This window comes from Danio aesculapii, chromosome 21, assembly GCF_903798145.1.
Source record: "Danio aesculapii chromosome 21, fDanAes4.1, whole genome shotgun sequence".
Taxonomy (NCBI): Eukaryota; Metazoa; Chordata; class Actinopteri; order Cypriniformes; family Danionidae; genus Danio; species Danio aesculapii.
The window spans coordinates 7473304-7494009 of record NC_079455.1 but is presented as its reverse complement, the minus strand read 5'-3'; the positions used below and the strand labels follow the sequence as shown (position 1 = coordinate 7494009).

The 20706-nt window shown below is 35.7% G+C and overlaps 1 protein-coding gene across 1 annotated transcript; it reads left to right on the top strand.

Annotated features, from left to right (window-relative positions):
• Positions 1 to 755: 755 nt before the first annotated feature.
• Positions 756 to 18560, top strand: ublcp1 (ubiquitin-like domain containing CTD phosphatase 1). Its single transcript, XM_056446500.1, has 12 exons — positions 756 to 826; positions 1202 to 1285; positions 3292 to 3458; positions 4560 to 4651; positions 4780 to 4865; positions 7220 to 7335; positions 7685 to 7783; positions 7866 to 7903; positions 11933 to 12031; positions 12111 to 12227; positions 14716 to 14843; positions 17268 to 18560. The coding sequence occupies exons 3-12, from the start codon at positions 3305 to 3307 to the stop codon at positions 17293 to 17295; spliced, it is 957 nt and encodes a 318-aa protein (XP_056302475.1). The 5' UTR covers positions 756 to 826; positions 1202 to 1285; positions 3292 to 3304; the 3' UTR covers positions 17296 to 18560.
• The last annotated feature ends 2146 nt before the right edge of the window (positions 18561 to 20706 follow it).

Sequence of the window (20706 nt, the reverse complement as noted above, 5' to 3'; positions counted from 1 at the left end):
TTCATTATATTTAAATTATTAGATTGTACAGCTAATTTTTTTCATTATTAGAGAGGTTTTTATAGGTTTCTTATTTCTTGTAATTGAGGTCAAAGAGTTATAAAATATTTTTAAATCAGAATTTTACAGAAAAAAATTAATGGAGGGAGTAATAGACATTACTTTTGCCTTGTGTATGTGAAACTTCCCAAGAAAAATTATCAACTTCAAAGCAATATCAAGTGTATCATAGCCAATCATGCATTCGTCAAAGTTAATTATTTTGTAAAATGAATCAAAAATCAAACCTGAAACCTGTTTCCAAAAATCATCAGAAATTTTACAAGTATAAAATAGATCATACAAAAAGAACATTGCGGTGAAATGTCTTTTTAAAATGTATTAATAAATATTTTGCATGGATTGTACCTGTGTAATATTTTGAAATGACCGAGCACTACTCTGTTGCACACAAACCAACAGAGTCCTTTTGAAATCGGCTCCTTTGAATCAACTGTTTTAATGAACCGATTCACGGAGTCGAGCTCGGTGACGCCGCTTACAATGAAACCAATAAAATCGATTTATTAAGTAGCACAAATTGTAAATTCAATTCAAAACACGCCAAAAACATAAACGCAAAGGTTTCCCTGTCAATGTTAAGTACTTAGGAAAACAAAACAACGGCATTAAAGGAGAAATAAAAAAATACTACACGAGAAACTCTTAACCGACAGGTGGCAGTAAGCGCAGTAAACAGGCCGTCATAAGCAGAGAGAAGAAGCACAAAGCAAATCTTGTGGTACCCAAAGCAGTCAGCCTGAGCTTTGAATGAACTGCCTCTTATGTAAGTGAGAAACCTTTCCCTATTCTTCTTCCCAGCGTGGTTTAGATTGTTACTGGATGAAACGAATAGAGAAGTTAACAGCGTCGTTACGACAGCTATATCACACCCAATTAATGCTTTAAGCATGCAAAATAACTTAATGAGTTCAAAAAAAGCTAAGTAGCTAATGCACATGCTTGTTCAAGCATCAACATTCCAGATCCATTCATCAAGATCTTCAAAAACATATAAATCGTTTTAGCTACACTTACATGTAGACAGTAAACATTTGGATATGTAATGCTATACAGTCTGTACAGTTGTTTATGAAAGGCTTTGAGTATATATATAAATATATATTAATGAGGTTGTTTTTTGCTTTATTTTTATTTACAGATATGTAGCACCTGACCCATTTGTCTTGTGTATTGACCACCAGTGGACCTCTACTGTTGCTTATGTTGGTGTAGTGTTGCCAAGGTAATCTACATGTTAATTTTATTTATATATTTATTTAAGTTTTAATACCATATCAGCAACATTGATTATTCGGGCTCCACAATATATGGTTCATTCATCGATATCTCAATGTGTAAATCTAAAATAGTCCACATCCAAGGATCTCAAGCTGTTTGATTTGATTTATTTATTTTCAAACAGAAATATGATACATAAAATATCTTTAGCAAAAAATATGATTCAACATGGTTGAAAATGGAGCAGGATGCAGTGCAAGCTTATTATTTTCCCACCCTTTACCACATACATCATTCGTCTATTACTTAAATTTATTTCTTCTTTTGCTTATCTCTTCTTTTTACACGAGACATATGAGCTTTAGTGACGTGGTGGCTCAGTAGGTAGTGCTGTCGCTTCACAGCAAGAAGGTCGCTGGTTCGAGCCTCGGCTGGGTTAGTTGGCGTTTCTGTGTGGAGTTTGCATGTTCTCCAAGCGTTCGCGTGGGTTTTCTCCGTGTGCTCCGGTTTCCCCCACAGTCCAAAGACATGCGGTACAGGTGAATTGGGTAGGCTAAATTGTCCGTGGTGTATGTGTGTATGGATGTTCCCCAGAGATGGGTTGTGGCTGGAAAGGCATCCGCTGCGTAAAACATATGCTGGATAAGTTGGCGGGTCATTCCGCTGTTGCGACCCCAAATAAATAAAGGGACTAAGCCGAAAAGAAAATGAATGAATGATATGAGCTTTACATGAGACATATTTTATCCTTTTAGCATCTTTGACATATATTGAGGTAAAGTTGGTTTTATATTTCACACATTCGTTCAGTAACAACTTATGACAAGCTCCCCATATTGTTTACCATGGTACTTTTAATATTGGGTCTAAAATCACATGCAAGCATTACTTGAAAACACCATTAGCCCTATTTACTTGACCGTAAACAATGTTGTACTTTCATAGTCATTGTCTGCTAATATAATTTCACCATTTAGAATTTGCAAAGAATACTTTTCTGAAGTTATACTATTTAGGAGAAAGTCTGAATATGTGAATATAAAACCAACTTTACCTCAATTTGACATATTATATATTTGATTCCATTTACACATTTACATTTTATAACAGAGACCCAAGAAATACACAGTACTGCAAACAACCATTCATTGAAATTTCTTCATTTCATCCTTTTTCAATCACCTCTATTCATCATTATATTCTTTTAATAATATATATTTATACACGTATAAAATATTTTTAAATCTTTACAGAAAAAATTGAAGAAGGGAGTAATAGACAATACTTTTGCCTTGTGTCTGTGAAACTTCCCATGAAAAATGATCAACTACAGCATTATCGAGTGTATCAGCCAGTCTTACAATTAAAAAAAGAATCATGAATCACAAGAATCACAATCTTACAATTAAAAAAAGAATCAAAGTTAATTATTTTGTAAAATAAATCAAGAATCAACCCCCAAACCTGTTTCCAAAAATCATCAGAAAATGTACAAGTACAAAGAATACTTTTCTGAAGTTATATTATTAAGGAGAAAGTCTGAATGTGTGAAAATAAATCCAACTTTACCTCAATTTGACATATTATATGTTTGATTCCATTTACACATACAGATAAAACCATACAGATAACAACACTGATTAAAAGCAGGTCATATTTAATTAAATTCGCTTTAGATTTACTTGTATAGCGCTTTTCACAATAATAATTATATCAAAACAACTCACAGAAGGTGGACATCTTTACAGTACAGTCAAAATCAGAAAAGTCAAGGAGTTGTGTATATAAATGTAGCCGAAAGAAAATTAATTCAATGAAGTGTATTAACTGTTGGTTGTATAAGTTGTTTGTTTTATACAAGATCTTTCAATTAGATCAATGACAAATATTGTATATACTCCTCGAGGTGGGTCCTTTTTAAACATTTGATCTATATTTTGATGTATCATACACAAGGGTGGTTTGTGGTTTATGACGTGCTGATGAATAACTGAAAACTGTCCTTCACAGCTCGTCCACCAGCATGTCAGTTTCGGTTATTATCAAGTGGGGAGGGCAGGAGTACTCCATTAATACGCTGTCCGAGGAGGACACTGTGCTGGATCTGAAACAGTCCATTAAATCACTCACGGGAGTCCTGCCAGAAAGACAAAAGCTCCTGGGGTTGAAACTGAAAGGTGAGCGCCACTGAAAACAGTAGCAATGTCCAAACCGCATTAGGCAAATTCGGAGAAGGAGAAATTAAATAAAAAAAATATCTTAAGTTATCTTTACGCAGCCAATTTAAGGTGCCACTAAAGCAGGTCTAAGTCTGCTCGGAATTCAGAGTAAAGATTAGGGGTGCAACTATACAGACTTGGGTTTGGTTTTCAGTTTTTGGTCACTGTTTCGGTATGGTTGAGTATATGATATATTCATATGTTAAAAAAAAATACTGTCAAATAGGTCATTATTCAAATAAAATTGACATCACAATGTGATCATTCGCAATAGTCACATCACAGGAAATGCAATGTTGAGTTTGTATTAAAGTGTATCATTTGCATGTGTTTTTGAGACGATGATTTTAAAAGCATTCAGGTATTAAGAAATTGTAACATTAAATTATTTTTATTATTCATATACTGTGCATGGATGCTGTTAGACTCGAAAAGTGGTAAAATACATTTAGTTCTATTGTACAGTAGGTGACAATTTTGGATCAAAGATATGATTTCTTTTTAATATTAAGATATTTTCTTTGAAAGAGAAATGTATATTTTCCAGCCAACGTTGCTATTAAACACTTCGCCTGAACATGCTGCCAGCAGCTGTGAAGCAGTCAAGCAGTCATTAAATCCTTATTTTCCAAGGAGCGGAACAAATCATCATCGCAAAGTTGGGCAAAATATAACTCTGCTATAATTTGTATCCTAATTCTAATGTATTTTTCATTGTTCAGTTAACTACTAGATAAAAAAAGAATAACCAATCCGCTTGTTAAGTTCGACGTCACGTGAAGCAGCTTCCGGGTTCATGCGCTCTATCAAACTGTATGGGGAGACTAATTATTTTTTTTATTTTAATGCAAACCTAAAAAAAAAATATCTATATGCGCATTGAACCTTTGAGGTCATACCAAATGGTATTATACTGAGAACTGCGGTATCCCCAGTAAAGATGCTTTTAAACATTTTGTGTAAATACAAATTTTTGAAAATGGATGCTGGTTCAGGCTTGGTTTCTGTGCCACTTTTTCTGTATAAAGATTTCTGTATAAAGAAACTTTATTTTGTCAGGTAAACCAGCAGATGATGATGTCAAACTGGGTGACTTGAAGTTGAAGCCCAATACTAAAATTATGATGATGGGCACCAGAGAGGAAAGTCTGGTGGGTAATTTTATTTTCTAGTTTTATTTATTAAAATTTAATCTTTAATATTTTTTTTCATGTAGTCACCACTGAGTGAATGGCTTATTTTGGTTATTTTGGTATTAAAAAAAATATTTTTTTGATAGGAAGATGTGTTGGCGCCTCCACCAGAAAATGATGATGTTGTCAATGACTTTGACATTGAAGAGGAAGTGACTGAGGTTGAAAACAGGTCAGTAAAGCCCATTTCTTTTTTAATTCACTCATTTATTTGTGTTTATACGTTTACATTTTATGTGATTTTTTTTTTTTGTGAAATAAGAACTGTTATTTAAAGTCAGCATGAAATAAAAAATAATTTTCTTATTTTTTATATGAATATAGTAGTGCTTGTTAAATGATTTATCTGTGCACTACATATTTAATCAAATATCACAACCTGCCTCCCCCCTCTAAATGACTTCTGGTAACATGGAATATCTTTAGGGCGGGGCTATCAGGCCATGTCTTGATTCTTCTCTGCCTTCATCCATTCATTATCAGTCTTTCTCCACTTTGTTAGCGATGACCATCTTCCAATAATATAATTGGTTCACGAAGGGTGAACTCATCCATTGCCCAACATTTGTTTTTCTAATTTCAGGAGCATTTCATTTGGATGTACTTCATGATATGGGGAAAAAGGAGAATGAACTACCGTTGCTTTAAAAATCCCAACCATGAAGCATTAAAAAAAGACATGAAATCATGATTTCTATAAAAATGTATATGGAAGCACAACTGTTTTTAACAGTGACTACGTTTACATGGACATCAGTAATCAAATTATTTGCCTTAATCTGAATAAGACAATGATATGATTAAGGTGTTTACATGAGCTGCTTTATAAATGTTCCTTTCATGATCCCGTTTTACATGTTATAGCACATAAGTCGATTAACGTCTTGCGTCATCACACTAGCCACGTTTTCTCCAAGTTTCATGTAATTTTGGGTGTAACAATTTAAATTTTTTGGCTTTAAATTCAGTTTCACTTCATCCAGCAACATATTTTTCATGCCCGTGACAAACTGAGCTATTGGATGTGCGTATGAAGTAAGGACTGGTGGAATATCTCGCTCTGGTCGGTGATGTCGCCAACCAATCATTGTGCTCACACAAAAAACTTGCTTGATGGAAAGATGACCGAGGGCAGTGTTGCCAGTTGTAGCTGACTGATTCCAGCCCAAAAACTATTCAAAACTCGTCGAAATGCAGAAACAACCGTCCAGTCATCTGTAGGCTATCATAAGTGATTCGAAAGGTGATGAAAAAAGAAAAACAAAAAGTGAGTTGGTGGGGGTGACAGTTGCGAGAAAACTTTTTTAAACATTTTAACCCGCCCATTCTGGCAACACTGACTGAGGGAGAGGAGGTCTATATATAGTTTACTGTAGTAAAGGCTAAAGTATACTATGGTAATTACTATTAGTTTATGGTAGTTACTATTGATAATACATTATGTAGTGTAATTTATTAATGAAGAGTTTTATTTATTTATATATATATATATATATATATATATATATATATATATATATATATATATATATATATATATATATATATATATATATATATATATATATATATATACTATTTGCTATAAATTACTAAAGTATTTTGAATGTGTAACATCTGGTTTTATTGGATTTTTTTTTTTTTTCGGTTATATACTATAATTTGTTTCTGTTTGGTACAGCACATTATTTACAGTAAATAATTGAACATAACAATTCTGCCTTGCGTGTTTCATTGACAGTTTTATTGGACCCTAAAATATGATTGACTTGGATTTAAGTTGCTTCGATTTAAAAATGAAAATTGCAAAAATAGCTTAGATGTATTTTTTTTTATTGCAAATGCCACAGAAATAAAAAAAATTACAATTACAAAATAATAATAAAAAATTGTTATAAGGTCTAGGCCAGGCATGGGCAAACTCGATCCTTGAGGGCCGGTGTCCCTGCAGAGTTTTGCTCCAACACTAATCAAACACACCTGAACACCCTAATTAGTGTCTTCAAGATCACTAGAAAGCTACAAGCAGGTGTGTTTGATTAGGGTTGGTGCAAAACTATGCAGGGACACCGGCCCTCAAGGATCGAGTTTGATGAAAGATTTTGAAATTCTAACAGTAAACACAGTGCTACTATAAAGCCACACCTGCTTTGTATAAATGCTTGCAAATGTTTTAGTTGAAAATATCCACTTTTTCAGTAATCAAAAAAGTAATCAGATGTAATCAGTTACTTTACTTTTATAAAGTATTTGAAAAGTTACACTACTTATTACATTATAAACAAGGCAATTTGTAATCTGTAATCTATTACTTTCCAAAGTAACCTCCCCAACAGATTTTTGGCCAACTATTTTTTTTTTTATTATTATTACTAGTAGTACTAGTAGTAATTTACAGTGTGGGCTTCTCACTTTGTTGAACCTTTGTGTGTTTTTATAGCTTATGCACTGAAGTTATTTCCATCTTCCAATTTTAATGACTGCACACAAATTTTTGTGTTTACTATTTGTCTTCCTTTCATGCAGGGAGGAGAATTTGGCCAAAATAGCTCGCCGGGTGAAAGATTATAAAGTTGAGGAGTTAAATCCCCCAAGGCCAGGAAAAAGATTGCTTGTTCTAGATATTGACTACACGCTCTTTGGTGAGTCAAAATTGTGGTGACAGACAATCTGATAACGCATGCAGCACAAATCCTTGTACAGTCAAACCTGAAATGATTCATACCCCTGGCAAATTCTGGCTTCAGTTTTTTTGTCAAATGTAAATAAAAGCTGAGAAATATTATTTTCCCAACAGCGATGCCTCTTTTACATCGTCTTATTTTCTTTTGGGGGACGCCGGTGTCATTTTCGGTCCAAAAATAATTGCTGGTTGAATAAAAGTAAATTTAAGTCAGAATTTGCCAGATGTACAGTATGAATAATTTTGGGCTTGTCTGTATACATTTTCTGTGTGTTTGTGTTTTTATTTGTTTTCATCTTTATATATAGATCATAAGTCATGTGCAGAGACGGGCCAGGAGCTGATGAGACCATTCTTGCACGAGTTTCTTACATCGGCATATGAGGACTTTGATATTGTCATCTGGTGTAAGCATCCATCGATGTTCAGGTACTCTTCTTAAGAAGCTTGAGACTCAGATCTAATGTTTCTCTTTCATTTCCTTTTTAGCTGCAACAAGTATGAAGTGGATTGATGCTAAAATGAAAGTAAGTCATTTCATAAAACATTGTTTTGTTTGGCACATTAAAGGGATAGGTCTAAATAAATAACTAAAAAACTCAGAATTTGAGTTTCTTTCGTCTGCACTATAAAGATGCTAGGTTCCACACAATTGCTTAACTTAAGGAACAAAATGTCATGGTTTGGTGGTTTTCTGCATTAGAAGTAATAAAGCTACGTTGCAAATTGAATGCAAATGTTTATAAGAAGCTCCTTTGGTAACATTGGTTTTCTTTCCTGCATTCATTGAAGCTGAAAACATTGGGGAAATAATGAAATGGACAGCCCAGAGTCCTGAAGTAAACCTAATTGAAAAATCCATGGGAAAATATTTTGTGACAAAGTTATGACTCACTACAGTCACTTAATAATGCTGCGTTCACATCAGATGTGGAAGAACCATCAAGCATGAGTGATTTACATGTTAAGTCAATGCAAAGACACGAATAGACAACCTTGCGGAGCGTCACGCATGATTGAGGTGCCGCGAATAAATGGGTATCGCACATTTCGCTCGTTGGAAAATCTGAAATTCAGCGGACATTCGCGCCGCGTTAACCAATCAGGAGCTTGCGCTTGTAGGGTCAAGATTATGACGTCAAGAGCCAGTGATTTACATGTTAAGTCAATGCAAAGACACGAATAGACATCCTGCGGCGCAACGCGCGAATAAGGCGGCACGAATGATGTGATTCGTACAAATGAACGTGTATCAAACATTTCGCTCGAGTTGGAAAATCTGAACTTCAGCGGACATTCACGCCATGTTAACCAATCAGAAGCTTGCTCTTGTAGGGACGTGATTATGACGTCAAGAGTGAGTGATTTACATGTTAAGTCAATGCAAAGACGCGAATAGACATCCTGCTGCGCGACATGCGTGAATGAGGCATCACTGAAAGCCTCCATCATCCAGGTAAAGTTTCTGGAGGAGTTGATGAACTCATAGAGCTGAGTGCAACTCAGAATGGATCTAGTGTACTCAGAGACGGGTCCAAACAAACTGACGCTGTTATTCAGTCTTCCTAAAGCATTTAAACACAGCTATTCTCTCAATAAAATCTATGTTAGCCATTTAGCAGCAACGTTAGAGTCACTGGGCAGACAAAAACCCTGCCCATGACACGAATCCGTGAATGAATTTGACGTGCGAATGAAGCGGATTTGACGTGCAAATGAAGCGAGTAAACACAAAAGGTTCACACTCTATTTACGCGTGAATAGTGCGATTTATCTGCGCGTACTGTGTCTGATGTGTACACAGCATTACAATTAAGTTAACTTAATATTTGTTACAAATTTAAGCGTATTCAACATAAAACAATTAAGTTGTCCCCAAAAAACCTAAAGAATTGTTGTTTCAACTAATTGCAAATAAGTATTTTAAACAAGCAGCAAAAGTCATTTTTTGAGTGTGTTGAACACAACAGTTGCATCTGAAATGGCACAATATGCACTTACACACTATTCACTTGTACACTCAGCCATGTAGTGTGTGAGTTTAGTGGTGTTCCAAAAGGAACACTAACCTTTTTTTACTAAATGGAAATTCAAACCATTTCCCAGGTGACGTTTAACAGTTGACAAACTGACCCTTCGCTAAACCCCACCTTTCTTAGTTTCTGTTACTACGCCTGTCAAGCTTTCGTGCCTGGCACGTTTATTACATTATGTATGCGCAGGTGTCAGACAGTGCCTGGGATATAATTAGTCATTTTGGATGTACAGGCGAAATATCTGAGAAAGCCAGACAAAAAAGGACTGTAGCTTGCATAACAGGGGTATATTCACGACATAATAGGCAACCGATTAGAAAATAATTTATTCAAAATTGAAGCTAGGTTAGCCTTGCCACCTCATATCCTGACCATTCAACAGCTTAGTTCTTGCACAGCAGAAGAGGTGATATTTACAAATAATCTAATAACAAATTGAACTGTGATTTCCCTTCTTTTTTTTTTAGCCAAAAAGCCTGATAGACTAATGTTGTGCAATGAAATATATCGTTACTAACCGACGAGGAAACACGCATGGAAAGTGCTTCTACATAATTCATTCATAGAAAGAACAGCCAGAAAGAGGAAATTGATGGATTTGTGCCGAATGTTAGCATCATTGACCCATAACAATGTACAGTACCTATAACTGTCAGTATGTTTGTGTGCTTTTTATACAGATTCTATTCTAATTTGCAGTTAAGTGGAAAAATAAATAAATTAAAATGCAAATCAAAGTATAAATGGCAGAAGTGAACAAATAGATTTTCCCTACCATCAAATATTAATCCAACACCAAATATAAAAGCATACACTAAACTGCTATAACGCAGTCACCAATGACTAAATCTCTAAAAGACGGACGAAAACATGAGTGAACTGTAGCTCTGACATGGACATGAGGGTTATAAATGACTGAAAAACAGCTGCGGGTGAAGTTTATTAATTGCAAGTGCTCAAATTGTGATCACTTCTCAGTTTTGTTCTGTTGATATGTAATTTCAAATATTCGTAGCTTGAAACAGATGGAAATATGACTGCTATAAGTATGACTACTCTTGCGAGGGCTTAAACAGAGCAGTGCTCATAATATCGAGCAAAAAAAAAAAAAAAAGACAGCTGGGAAACACAACCTGCTTTGTATTTTTGTAGGAAACTCAGTTTAGATCTTGTTACAGTAAGAGGTTTTTAAGTTATTGCCGTCTATCACTGAATGTGTCAGGAATATCGAAAACAAAACCAACTTAACCCCGCTCTTTTAGTGCCCCTCACACAGTTTGATCCACGCTGGCATTTCTCCCCTTGGGTTTTAGGTTTTGGAAAGGGAAAACAATTCCACCACCTTGTCCAAACTTTTAGGATAGTGGGTTTCAGATTTGCACAATCCATATACACAATGCTTTGGCTTGTTTCCCTTGCACATAAGCTTGACAGGCCTCCTGCAGGTAGCTATGGTTGCTAAGCCACGATTGGTGTATGGTGGTTTTTGGGTGTGGCTTAGCAAAGGGTCCATTAGTGAAATAAACAGCCAGATAGTACCTGCCTTTAGTACAGTGTTTAACTTTTTAAAAGTTGAATAAGTGCATCATCTGGGTATTTAAAGCGCACTTTTTCAGTATTTTCAGTGTAAGTGCACTACTCATGCATTATTCTACGACATTTTAGTAGCGTATAAGTATGCGATTTGGAACACACTTACATGGAGATATTATGAAGAATTTTAGAAATCTGTAAATATTGACTTCCATAGTAGGACACACATACAGTGGAAGTCAATTACCAGTTTTGAACATTTTTCAAAGTTTGTTCTTTTGTGTTCAACAGAGGAAAGAAATTCAAAGAAATTGAAAGGTGAAAGGTGCATAAATCATAACAGAATTATTACTTTAATGGATATGCTTGATATAACTGGTGTAAAGTCATTTGGTAAACATCCTCAAAGTATCATTAGTCTGTGGTGATACTGTAGGTAGATAGATCTTGGACTTCTCCATTTACTTTTGTTGCTGTTTAGTCATCAAAGTCAGATGTTGACAAGTAAAGCTATATTGAAGAGCAATAATTTATTCATTCATTCATTTTCTTTTCGGCTTAGTCCCTCCACTAATCCGGGGTCGCCACAGCGGAATGAACCGCTAACTCATCCAGCATTTGTTTTTATGCAACGGATGCCCTTCCAGCTGCAACCAATCACTGGGAAACACATACACACTTATTCACACACACACACTAAGGACAATTTAGCCTACCCAATTAACCTGTACCACATGTCTTTGGACTGTGCGGGAAACCGGAGCACCTGGAGGAAACCCACGCGAACGCAAGAGCAATACTTAAACAGATATTTTCATGTTTAATAGTATATTGAGGGCTTTTAAATTGGACGACTTATAAAAATTAAATAAATAAATTGATAATTGCTGCTGGAATATATTTTGTATGGTGATTGGTGTGTTTGTTTTGAACTCCATAACCTCTTTTACTCAAATTAAAATGTCTGCTTTATCTGTCGTCTTTTAGGAATTGGGGGTGACGGACAACCCAAACTACAAGATCACCTTCATGTTGGACAGTGCAGCTATGATCACTGTACACACACCTAAAAGAGGAGTCGTAGAGGTCAGACATATTCCACTTTAAAATAAAAAAGCTTCTCATTAGATCTCTTAGTTCATAATGTCTCCTTTATACTTTACAGGTGAAGCCTTTGGGAGTAATATGGGGTAAATATAGTGAATTCTACAACAGAAAGAACACAATCATGTTTGATGACATCGGAAGAAACTTCCTCATGAATCCACAGAATGGACTGAAGGTGTGCTTTATTTGAGGTTTACGTTCATTTCTCATCATAGTTAACCCAAAATGTAAACGTACACACTATTTACTGTTCCTCAAATAGTTCCAAAGCTTGTGAGTTTTTTTTTGTTTTTTTTTCACGATGATCACAAAAGAAGATATTTTGAAGAAAGTTGAAACCGCTCTGGTTACAAAAGTAACCCTCGTTCCCCGAGGGGGGGAACTGAAATGCTATAGTGGATTTCGTTCAGAAAGCCAATCATCTGAAAGAGTATGAAAATGGGCCAATGAAATGCCAATGAGTTGGCAGCTTCAGCTTGCGCAGCTGATGCTCATTGCAATCAAGGCAATATAAGCACAGCGAGAGCAAGGCTGAGGCATCATTTTTTTAGCTGAAGAGAATTTCACCTCCATAGCTAAGGAACAGTCATTATGGCAATACAATATAGCATTTCTGTTCCCCCCCTCGGGGAACGAGGGTTACTTTAGTAACCAGAGCGTTCCCCTTCAGATGGGGAACTTCAATGCTACAATGGATTAATCCACTTATGGGGAAATGTCTGGAAAACGAGCACACCTGCATCATCAAGAGGCGCGGTCTTCCACCGTGATCCCTGGCCCTTACTTGTCCCACTTCAATAGAAGATTTAAGGATTTAGATATATTTTTCGGGAGCCGCAAAGTGTCTAGTTAATTCTAGGAATTTAATACGACAGTACGTAGGGAAGCTTGCAGTGCCAATAGGGAGGACACTGCAAAGGTCACATGCTACCCAACTGGGGAGATATGATGGCAGAATATATGGACTAGCCCTGAGAAGGCGGATTACGCATATAATAAGATGGTTAGCGGAGAGGGAAGACACGGGTCCGCCTGTGAGGGGGGACTGCACCGTGGCTAAATAAGCATATGGGATCGCCTAGTTGGGATCACGCATAGCAGGCACCTATACCCAAAACGCGGGCTGACCAGAGGGCAGACCTACAACGTAATGGGTCAGCAAGTGACTTTCTCTGGCTGGGAGGAATCTCTGCAGGGCTCACCTAAGCAAGGAACTTACTGACAGAGTGAATAAGCGCACGTATCTCCATGGTAGGGAGAATGGCATAGCAAGCGTGTTTCAGCACCTTAACCGAGTTGTTTCCTCAATCACCAAGGGTTACCTAATACCCTTGAGAAAACCGGCTCCACTCGCAGATCGTAAACCTTGCAAATGTATTAAGTGTTGTATTAAGCCCACAGCTCTACAGATGTCTGTTAGAGAGGCATGAGAGGGGGCGGGGTGGATTAATTCGCCTAGCGCCCTTGAGGAACCAAATTATGAGGTTATGCCTTCCCACGGTGCTGCCAGCCACTGCATCATGATGAGTGGAGATGGCAGCCGCGTAACCTTGAGTGTGGAGGGCGACAGCCTGCTCTCCAGCTTCTCTTGGAGGAAAGAAAGCACAACGCTGATCTGGCAATTTCAGGGGTCTTTTCTGCGAGAGACGCACCATTCAGCGAACAGACTCCACTTTAGGGCATAGGCATGCTTGTGGTATTAACCACCGCAGTCGGTAGGTTACCTAAGTCTTCCTCGTGTCTAAGGACCACATGTGGAGGTTCCAAAGATCGGGGCGAGGGTGCCAGATGGTGCCCTGTCCCTGAGAGATTAGGTCCTCTCTCAAAGGCATCTGCCAGGCGAGGGCCATCGCGAGGAGGGAGAGTTCTGACATCCAGGTCCAGTTGGGCCAGAGGGGCGCAACTAGCAAGACCTGCTCTTCGTCCTCCCTGACCTTGCACAGTAACTGCGCGAGCAGGCTCGCTGGGGGAAATGTCCCGAGGCCAGTGCATCCGTGCCGAGAGAGCCCTCGGTCAGGGGAAAAAAACAACTGGCAATGAGCAATCTCAGGGGAAGCAAACAGATCGATCTGGGCTTCCCCGAATCGCGCCCCTATCAGCTGAACAGACTCGGGGTGGAGTCTCCATTCAAATATATATATATATATATCTTTTTTTTTATTTTTTATTTTTTTTATGTTCTTCAAATATATTTTATCGAATATGGATATATTTATCCAAAACTTAATATGGTACCACACTCTTAAGCCATTGTAGGCGTGTCTTCTTTAAAATAAGTACACTTGGAGTACGTTTAATAATATCTAGTATCTCAAACACTTTTTCACACAGGGCTGTGTAGGTTTGGATATTGTTTTAAAAACCTTCCTTTAAAAACTACATGATGTGTTAACTTGTGTTATCTTTGTCTAATATTTGAGTTTGTTTGATTAAAGTGTGACAAACATGCGGAAAAAAAAAAAAGGAATCAGTAAGGGGACAAACACTTTTTCACACCAGATTCTTCAGAATTAATTCAGAACTTTTACAGACGGAATCATAATTGAAGAATTTTATTCTCCTACCAGTACCCTTGTCCAATTACAGCTTCTGTCTTTGTTTTCTGTTTTAGAAGAAAGCATATTATGGTTTTAAACATATTTTTTCATTTGTATCGGTCACAGATCAGACCTTTCATGAAGGCACATTTAAACCGCGAGAAGGACAAAGAGCTCTACAAACTGTCTCAGTATCTGAAGGAAATTGCTAAACTTGATGACTTCTCAGGTCTCAACCACAAGCACTGGGAAAGGTGATGTGAACAAAAACTATATAACAGGCTCATAGACACAGTAAATCAAAAGTTGAAAACCATAATGTGGAAATCCGTATACAGTATGTCATTTTATTTTCTTCTTCAAGGTTTCTGCCAGTCTCTAAAAGGCCTTTTACAAGTCCTCTAAAATTAAAATAAAGTTTTTTATTTGTTAGTTTTAGTTTCTTAGTTTTAAAGATATCTATAAGCTAGTATGCTCCAAAACAGTGACAAGAAAGTGTGGTTGAGCTCAAGCGCACATAGCAATAGCATCTTGAAGGGGGGGGGGGATATGTCAGATACTTGAAAGAATTTAATTGGTCAAAATATTTGATGAGAAACTAAAGTATGAGGTGATGTCAAAAAAAAATTGATGATCTATTTAGGCCAGGGGTGTCCACACTCGGTCCTGGAGGCCTGGTGTCCTGCAGAGTATGGTTCCAACCCCAATCAGACACACCTGGGCTAGATAATCAAGCTTTTACTAGGCTTTCTAGAAACATCCATGCAGGTGTGTTGAGGCAAGTTGGAGCTAAAGTCTGCAGGACACCGGACCTCCAGGACCGAATTTGGACACCCCTGATTTAGGCGAACTGCAATCTTTGGATGTTTGTATCTTAATGCGAATTTTGTCACTGTTTTGAAACACACTAGACTAGCTTATAGATATACTAACATCTAAAAACATTTGATTTGATTTATTTCAAATAGTATAATCACACTTTTAAACTCTTAAAAACAATTATTCAAACACATAAATTTCATTATAATAAACAGAACATCTTTAAATATGTGTAATCTCAAAAAGAACAATTGATTTTAACCATTTGGTAATGACGTGATATATTTTTCCCCACCTCATTACCCCCAATTCCACATTATTCAAATGATTTCATCTTTTATCCTTACCTATGGTATGTTCTTAATTTATATATTTTCTTAATAACAAAGCCAAATTTAACATGGTACATCCACTAACTAAATATTCACAATAAATTCGTCCACATATTCCTTTTTAAAAATTTAACTGTCCTATCTGGACACTGTTTTAACCTTTTTTTCCAGACTACTCCATAATTGCTTTTAATACTTTTCTTGTCTACATTTTCAATATCTTAAAATGTTCTTAGATTATATCCACCCAGTCTTTCTTTGAAAAGTTTTTGTGTGCTTTGCGGAAAGTAATTTATTTCTAGCTTTAAACAGAACTTCTGACGTTTTAAATTGAAAGGAGTAGTTCACCAAAAATGAAAATTATTACTCGCCCTCAAGTGGTTCCAAACCTTATGAGTTTCTTTATTTTGTTGAACATAAAGGATATTTTGAAAAAAGCAGAAAACCTGTAACCATTAACTTCCATAGTAGTTGAAAAACAAACACTATGGAAGTCAATGGTTACAGATTTCCAGCTTTCTTCAAAGTATCTTCTTTTGCATTTAGCAAAAGAAATAAACTCATAAAGATTTGAAATAAGTAAAGGGTGAGTAAATGACGGCAGAAGGTGTGTGTTTGGGTAACAAAATGTCATGGTTTGGTGGATTTCTGCACCAGAAGTAATAAAGCTACATGGCAAATTGAATGCAAATGTTTATCAAAAGCTCCTTTAGTAAACATTGGAAAGGCCAGCCTAGAGTTCTGCTCTAACTCACTAGTCACTGAACTGTGAAAGAGACTATATATTTTATTAATTTAATTTATAAATGATTACATCTATCCATTTAATCAAATCAGTAACCTTAACTATCTTCAGCGTTAAAAATAAAATACTTTGTATGCTCCAAATGTCCCACATTTTCTATAATTTGAATTGCTTTCTTTTGTATTATACATCAGAAAAATGTATTTTAATTTCACAAGGAAGGAATAAAAGAAGGAATAAAATCATATTATTTTTATTCCACCTCATTACCCCCAATTTCACATTGTTCAATTATCAGAATCTCCTTTGGTAACATTTTTTTTTCTTTCCTGCGTTCATTAAAGCTGAAAACTTTGAAAAAAATGAAATGGCCAGACTAGAGTCCTGCTCTAAACCTGATTGAAAAAAATCTATGGGAAAATCTTATTGAAAAAATCTATGGGAAAATCTTTTGTGACAAAGTTATGACTAACTTACTTCAGTCACTGAACTGTGAAAGAGAATTTATGAATTTAATTTATAAATGATTACATCTATCCCTTTATTAAAATCAGTAACCTTAACTATCTTCAGAATTAAAATAAAATACTTTGTATGCTCCAGATTTCCCACATTATCTATAATTCGAATTGCTTTCTTCTGTATTATACATCAGATTTCACATGGACTTTAAGTAAACTCTATTAAGTTTTACAGTGTAATGCGATTAGCAAGCATATTCTAAAATAATTTAAATAAAAACGTGACAGAAAAAATAATACATTTCTTTTCTTGTCCAACAGGTACCTCTCAAAGAAGCAGAATCAATGACATCTTCAGCACTGAAGAGAAGTTGCGTCTCAAAAAAAAAAAAAGTTTGGAAACTCTTGTTCGCAGATCAGCTTCTCTTTGTTTTGCATCCATCATCCTACGCGTCTTTATAGTGGGTCGTTACTGGAGGACGAAAAAAGTTCTAGCACTCGTACTCCTCAAAAACAGTGTTTACCTCAACAGGTCAGTAAAAAAGCATTCAGGCAAGCATGACGATCCTCTTACCTCACTTCCTGCCTGACCACACTTCTTCCTATAAGTAAACTGGTAATATGGAATATTTCTTGTTCATATCTAATTGGAATAGTAGTGCATATGATGTCGTTTTTGTTTCCCCAAATTTTCAGCTTGACGTTTAAAGCTCTTTAGTGCAATGGTATCAAACTCGATTCCTGAAGGGCCGCAGCTCTGCATGGTTTAGCTCCAGCCACCTCCAACTCACACTTGCTTAATAGCCTACATGTATTGTAATCTAGAACACCTTGATTAGTTGGATCAGCTGTGTTTGATTAGGGTTGGAACTAAACCGTGCAGAGCTGGGACTCTCTATGAATCCAGTTTGAGACCTGTGCTTTAGTGTCTGTGTTTATGGAAGCTTGGTTCTGCTATGGAATACAAAAAAAAATGTCTAATTTTTGTCTAATTGTTTTATCACATGGCAGAAAAAAGCTTCCATACTTAATGATCAATTAATAAAGAGCTTTGAATGGTACAAGATGGTAAACCAGTCTTTTTTTTTTCTCAAAAGGAGCAATAAATCTCCAATATCAGCATAATTCTTTGTTTTGGATGTCTTCGAATTCCAAAGAGATGTTATTTCAAACCGCACAAAAAAACAAAACGAGGTTTATAAGTGAACACGCTTTTTCAGCTTCGTTGCAAATCTCCAAAACGAACAATAAAGGACAGGAGTCATGTTTACATGCATGTTTTGTTTTAACACTAACATAATATGCTAACTGGATAGTGTGATGTAAGTTTGTATGTTCACTTAAATGGTCTTACTTGACTTACATGAGATAAACTATCAAAGTAGACTGACCAATTTATTTGTATTTTTTATTTTTTGATCTGTCTAGTCATAGCATTGAAGCTTGTCGATATTTCCACCCTCCAGTTTGTGTTTTTTGTCATTAACTCGGTAGATATTATTGTAACAGTATTGCATTTTGTGTAACTGCATTGCAGCCAGCGCTCAAATGTGGACGTTGGGTTTACTGATGGAACCTTAAAAATGGACATTTAAATTAAATGGTTTTACAGTAGTTTTTGAGTGTCTGTTTGTTTTAAAAGACTGAAGTCAGAAATATTAGCCTCCCCTATTTATTTTTTTCCCCAATTTTTGTTTAACGGAGAGAAGATTTTTTTTTTTTCAACACATTTCCAAACATAATAGTTTTAATAACTCATCTCTAATAACTGATTTATTTTATCTTTGCCATGATGACAGTAAATAATATTTGACTAGATATTTTTCAGGACACTTCTATACAGCTTAAAGTGACATTTAAAGGCTTAACTAGGTTAATTAGGTTAACTAGGCAGGTTAGGGTAATTAGGCAAGTTATTGTATAACAATGGTTTGTTCTATAGATTATTGAAAACAAAGTGTAGCCTAAAGGGGCTAATAATTTTGCCCTAAAATGGTGTTTAAAAAATTTAAAACTGCTTTTATTTTAGCCGAAATAAAACTTTCTCCAGAAGAAAAAAATATTTTCAGACATACTGTGAAAACTTTTAAACAACTGTTAAACAACATTTGGGAAATATTAAAAAAAAAAGAAAATAAAATTCAAAGGGGAGCTAATGATTCTGACTTCAATGTCTATGTTTTTTATTTATTTATTTATTAGTTCACTCATCCTTTATAGTAACACTTTGCTATAACCATAGTCAATGTTAAAGGAACCCTTTTTCTTTGGGAAATAGATTTTACAAGTGGCTCAGAGTTAAACAGTTGAGTTTTACCAATTTTTGCCATTTCATCAGACACAATAGATCAGTCACCAGATCAATCATTGCAGATTAGCAAAAGAGAAAATCATATGGGAATCATATTATAAGATAACGAAAGAGTTTTTTAAAATTATTATTTGCATGCATTTTAAACTGTTTTAGGGACTCTTAAAACCAAATTATGACCATTTGTGATCCAATAAGGGCACTTTAATTACAGTTGAAGTCAGAATTTTTAGCCCCCTTGAAATATTAGCCCCCTGTTTATTTTTTCCCCAATTTCTGTTTAACAGAGAGAAGATTTTGTTAAAAACTGCTTTTATTCTAGCTGAAATAAAACAAATAAGACTTTCTCCAGAAGAAAAAATATTATCAGACATACTGTGAACATCGTTTGGGAAATATTAAAAAAAAAAAAAAAAGAAATTCAAAGGGGGGCTAATAATTCTGACTTCAACTGTATATTTCATAAGTTACATATATTCTGAAGCAGTACAAAATAGATGAATACTTTCAGAAACTTCCAGGTTATTGGTGTTAAACTTGCACATAGTGGTAAATTCCATAATTATCTGACAAACGGTAACTTAAACACAGCTTAACTTTCCAGTTTGTCCATTAAAAAGTTTACATTAGTGATAAATGCAAGTTTATTTTTCAGTAAAACCTGTTCTTCAAAATTTAGGGAACAATTGAGCCCTCAGTGTCTGTTTATTTCGGTCAAATGGGAAACATGTTTGTCATCAATCTAAGACTGAACCCAAAGTATGGAACGAAGTGTCGTGGTGGATTTCTAAACTAGAAGTTTGCCTTCTAATGAAGCTACATGACAAATTGAACGCAAATGTTTATCAGAAGCTCTTTCGGTAACATTGATAACTAATGAAATATATTTTTATGAATTTAATTCATGGATATATTATATTATTCATACATTTCCTTTTCGGCTTAGTCCCTTTATTGATGCGGGGTCGCCACAGCGGTATGAACCGCCAACTTATCCAGCAAAGGTTTTATGCAGCGGATGCCCTTCCAGCCGCAACCCATCACTGGGAAACATCCACACACACTCATTCACACACATACACTACGGACAATTTAGCCTACCCAATTCACCTGTACTGCATGTCTTTGGACTAGTGGGGGAAACCGGAGCACCCGGAGGAAACCCACGCGTACACAGGGAGAACATGTATACTCCACACAGAAACGCCAACTGACCCAGCTGAGGCTCGAACCAGCAACCTTGCTGTGAGGTGACCGTGCTAATATATTATATTATATTATATTATATTATATTATATTATGCGATATGATATGCAAATAAGAGGTTACAGTGAATGTTCGGCCATTGATAGCGCAAAACACCATTAGCTAACACTATTAAATAAAATATATGAAATAAATGTATATTAAAAATAACACATTAAATGGTGAAAAACTGACAAATCCAAG

What these genes read in the sequence shown, in the direction of transcription:
- ublcp1 (XM_056446500.1), top strand. Translation starts at nt 3,305, where the DNA reads ATGTCAGTTTCGGTTATTATCAAGTGGGGAGGGCAGGAGTACTCCATT. An exon ending in CTTTGATATTGTCATCTGGT is followed by an intron (nt 7,784 to 7,865) that starts GTAAGCATCCAT and finishes TTTCCTTTTTAG; the next exon opens with CTGCAACAAGTATGAAGTGG. An exon ending in CTAAAAGAGGAGTCGTAGAG is followed by an intron (nt 12,032 to 12,110) that starts GTCAGACATATT and finishes TATACTTTACAG; the next exon opens with GTGAAGCCTTTGGGAGTAAT.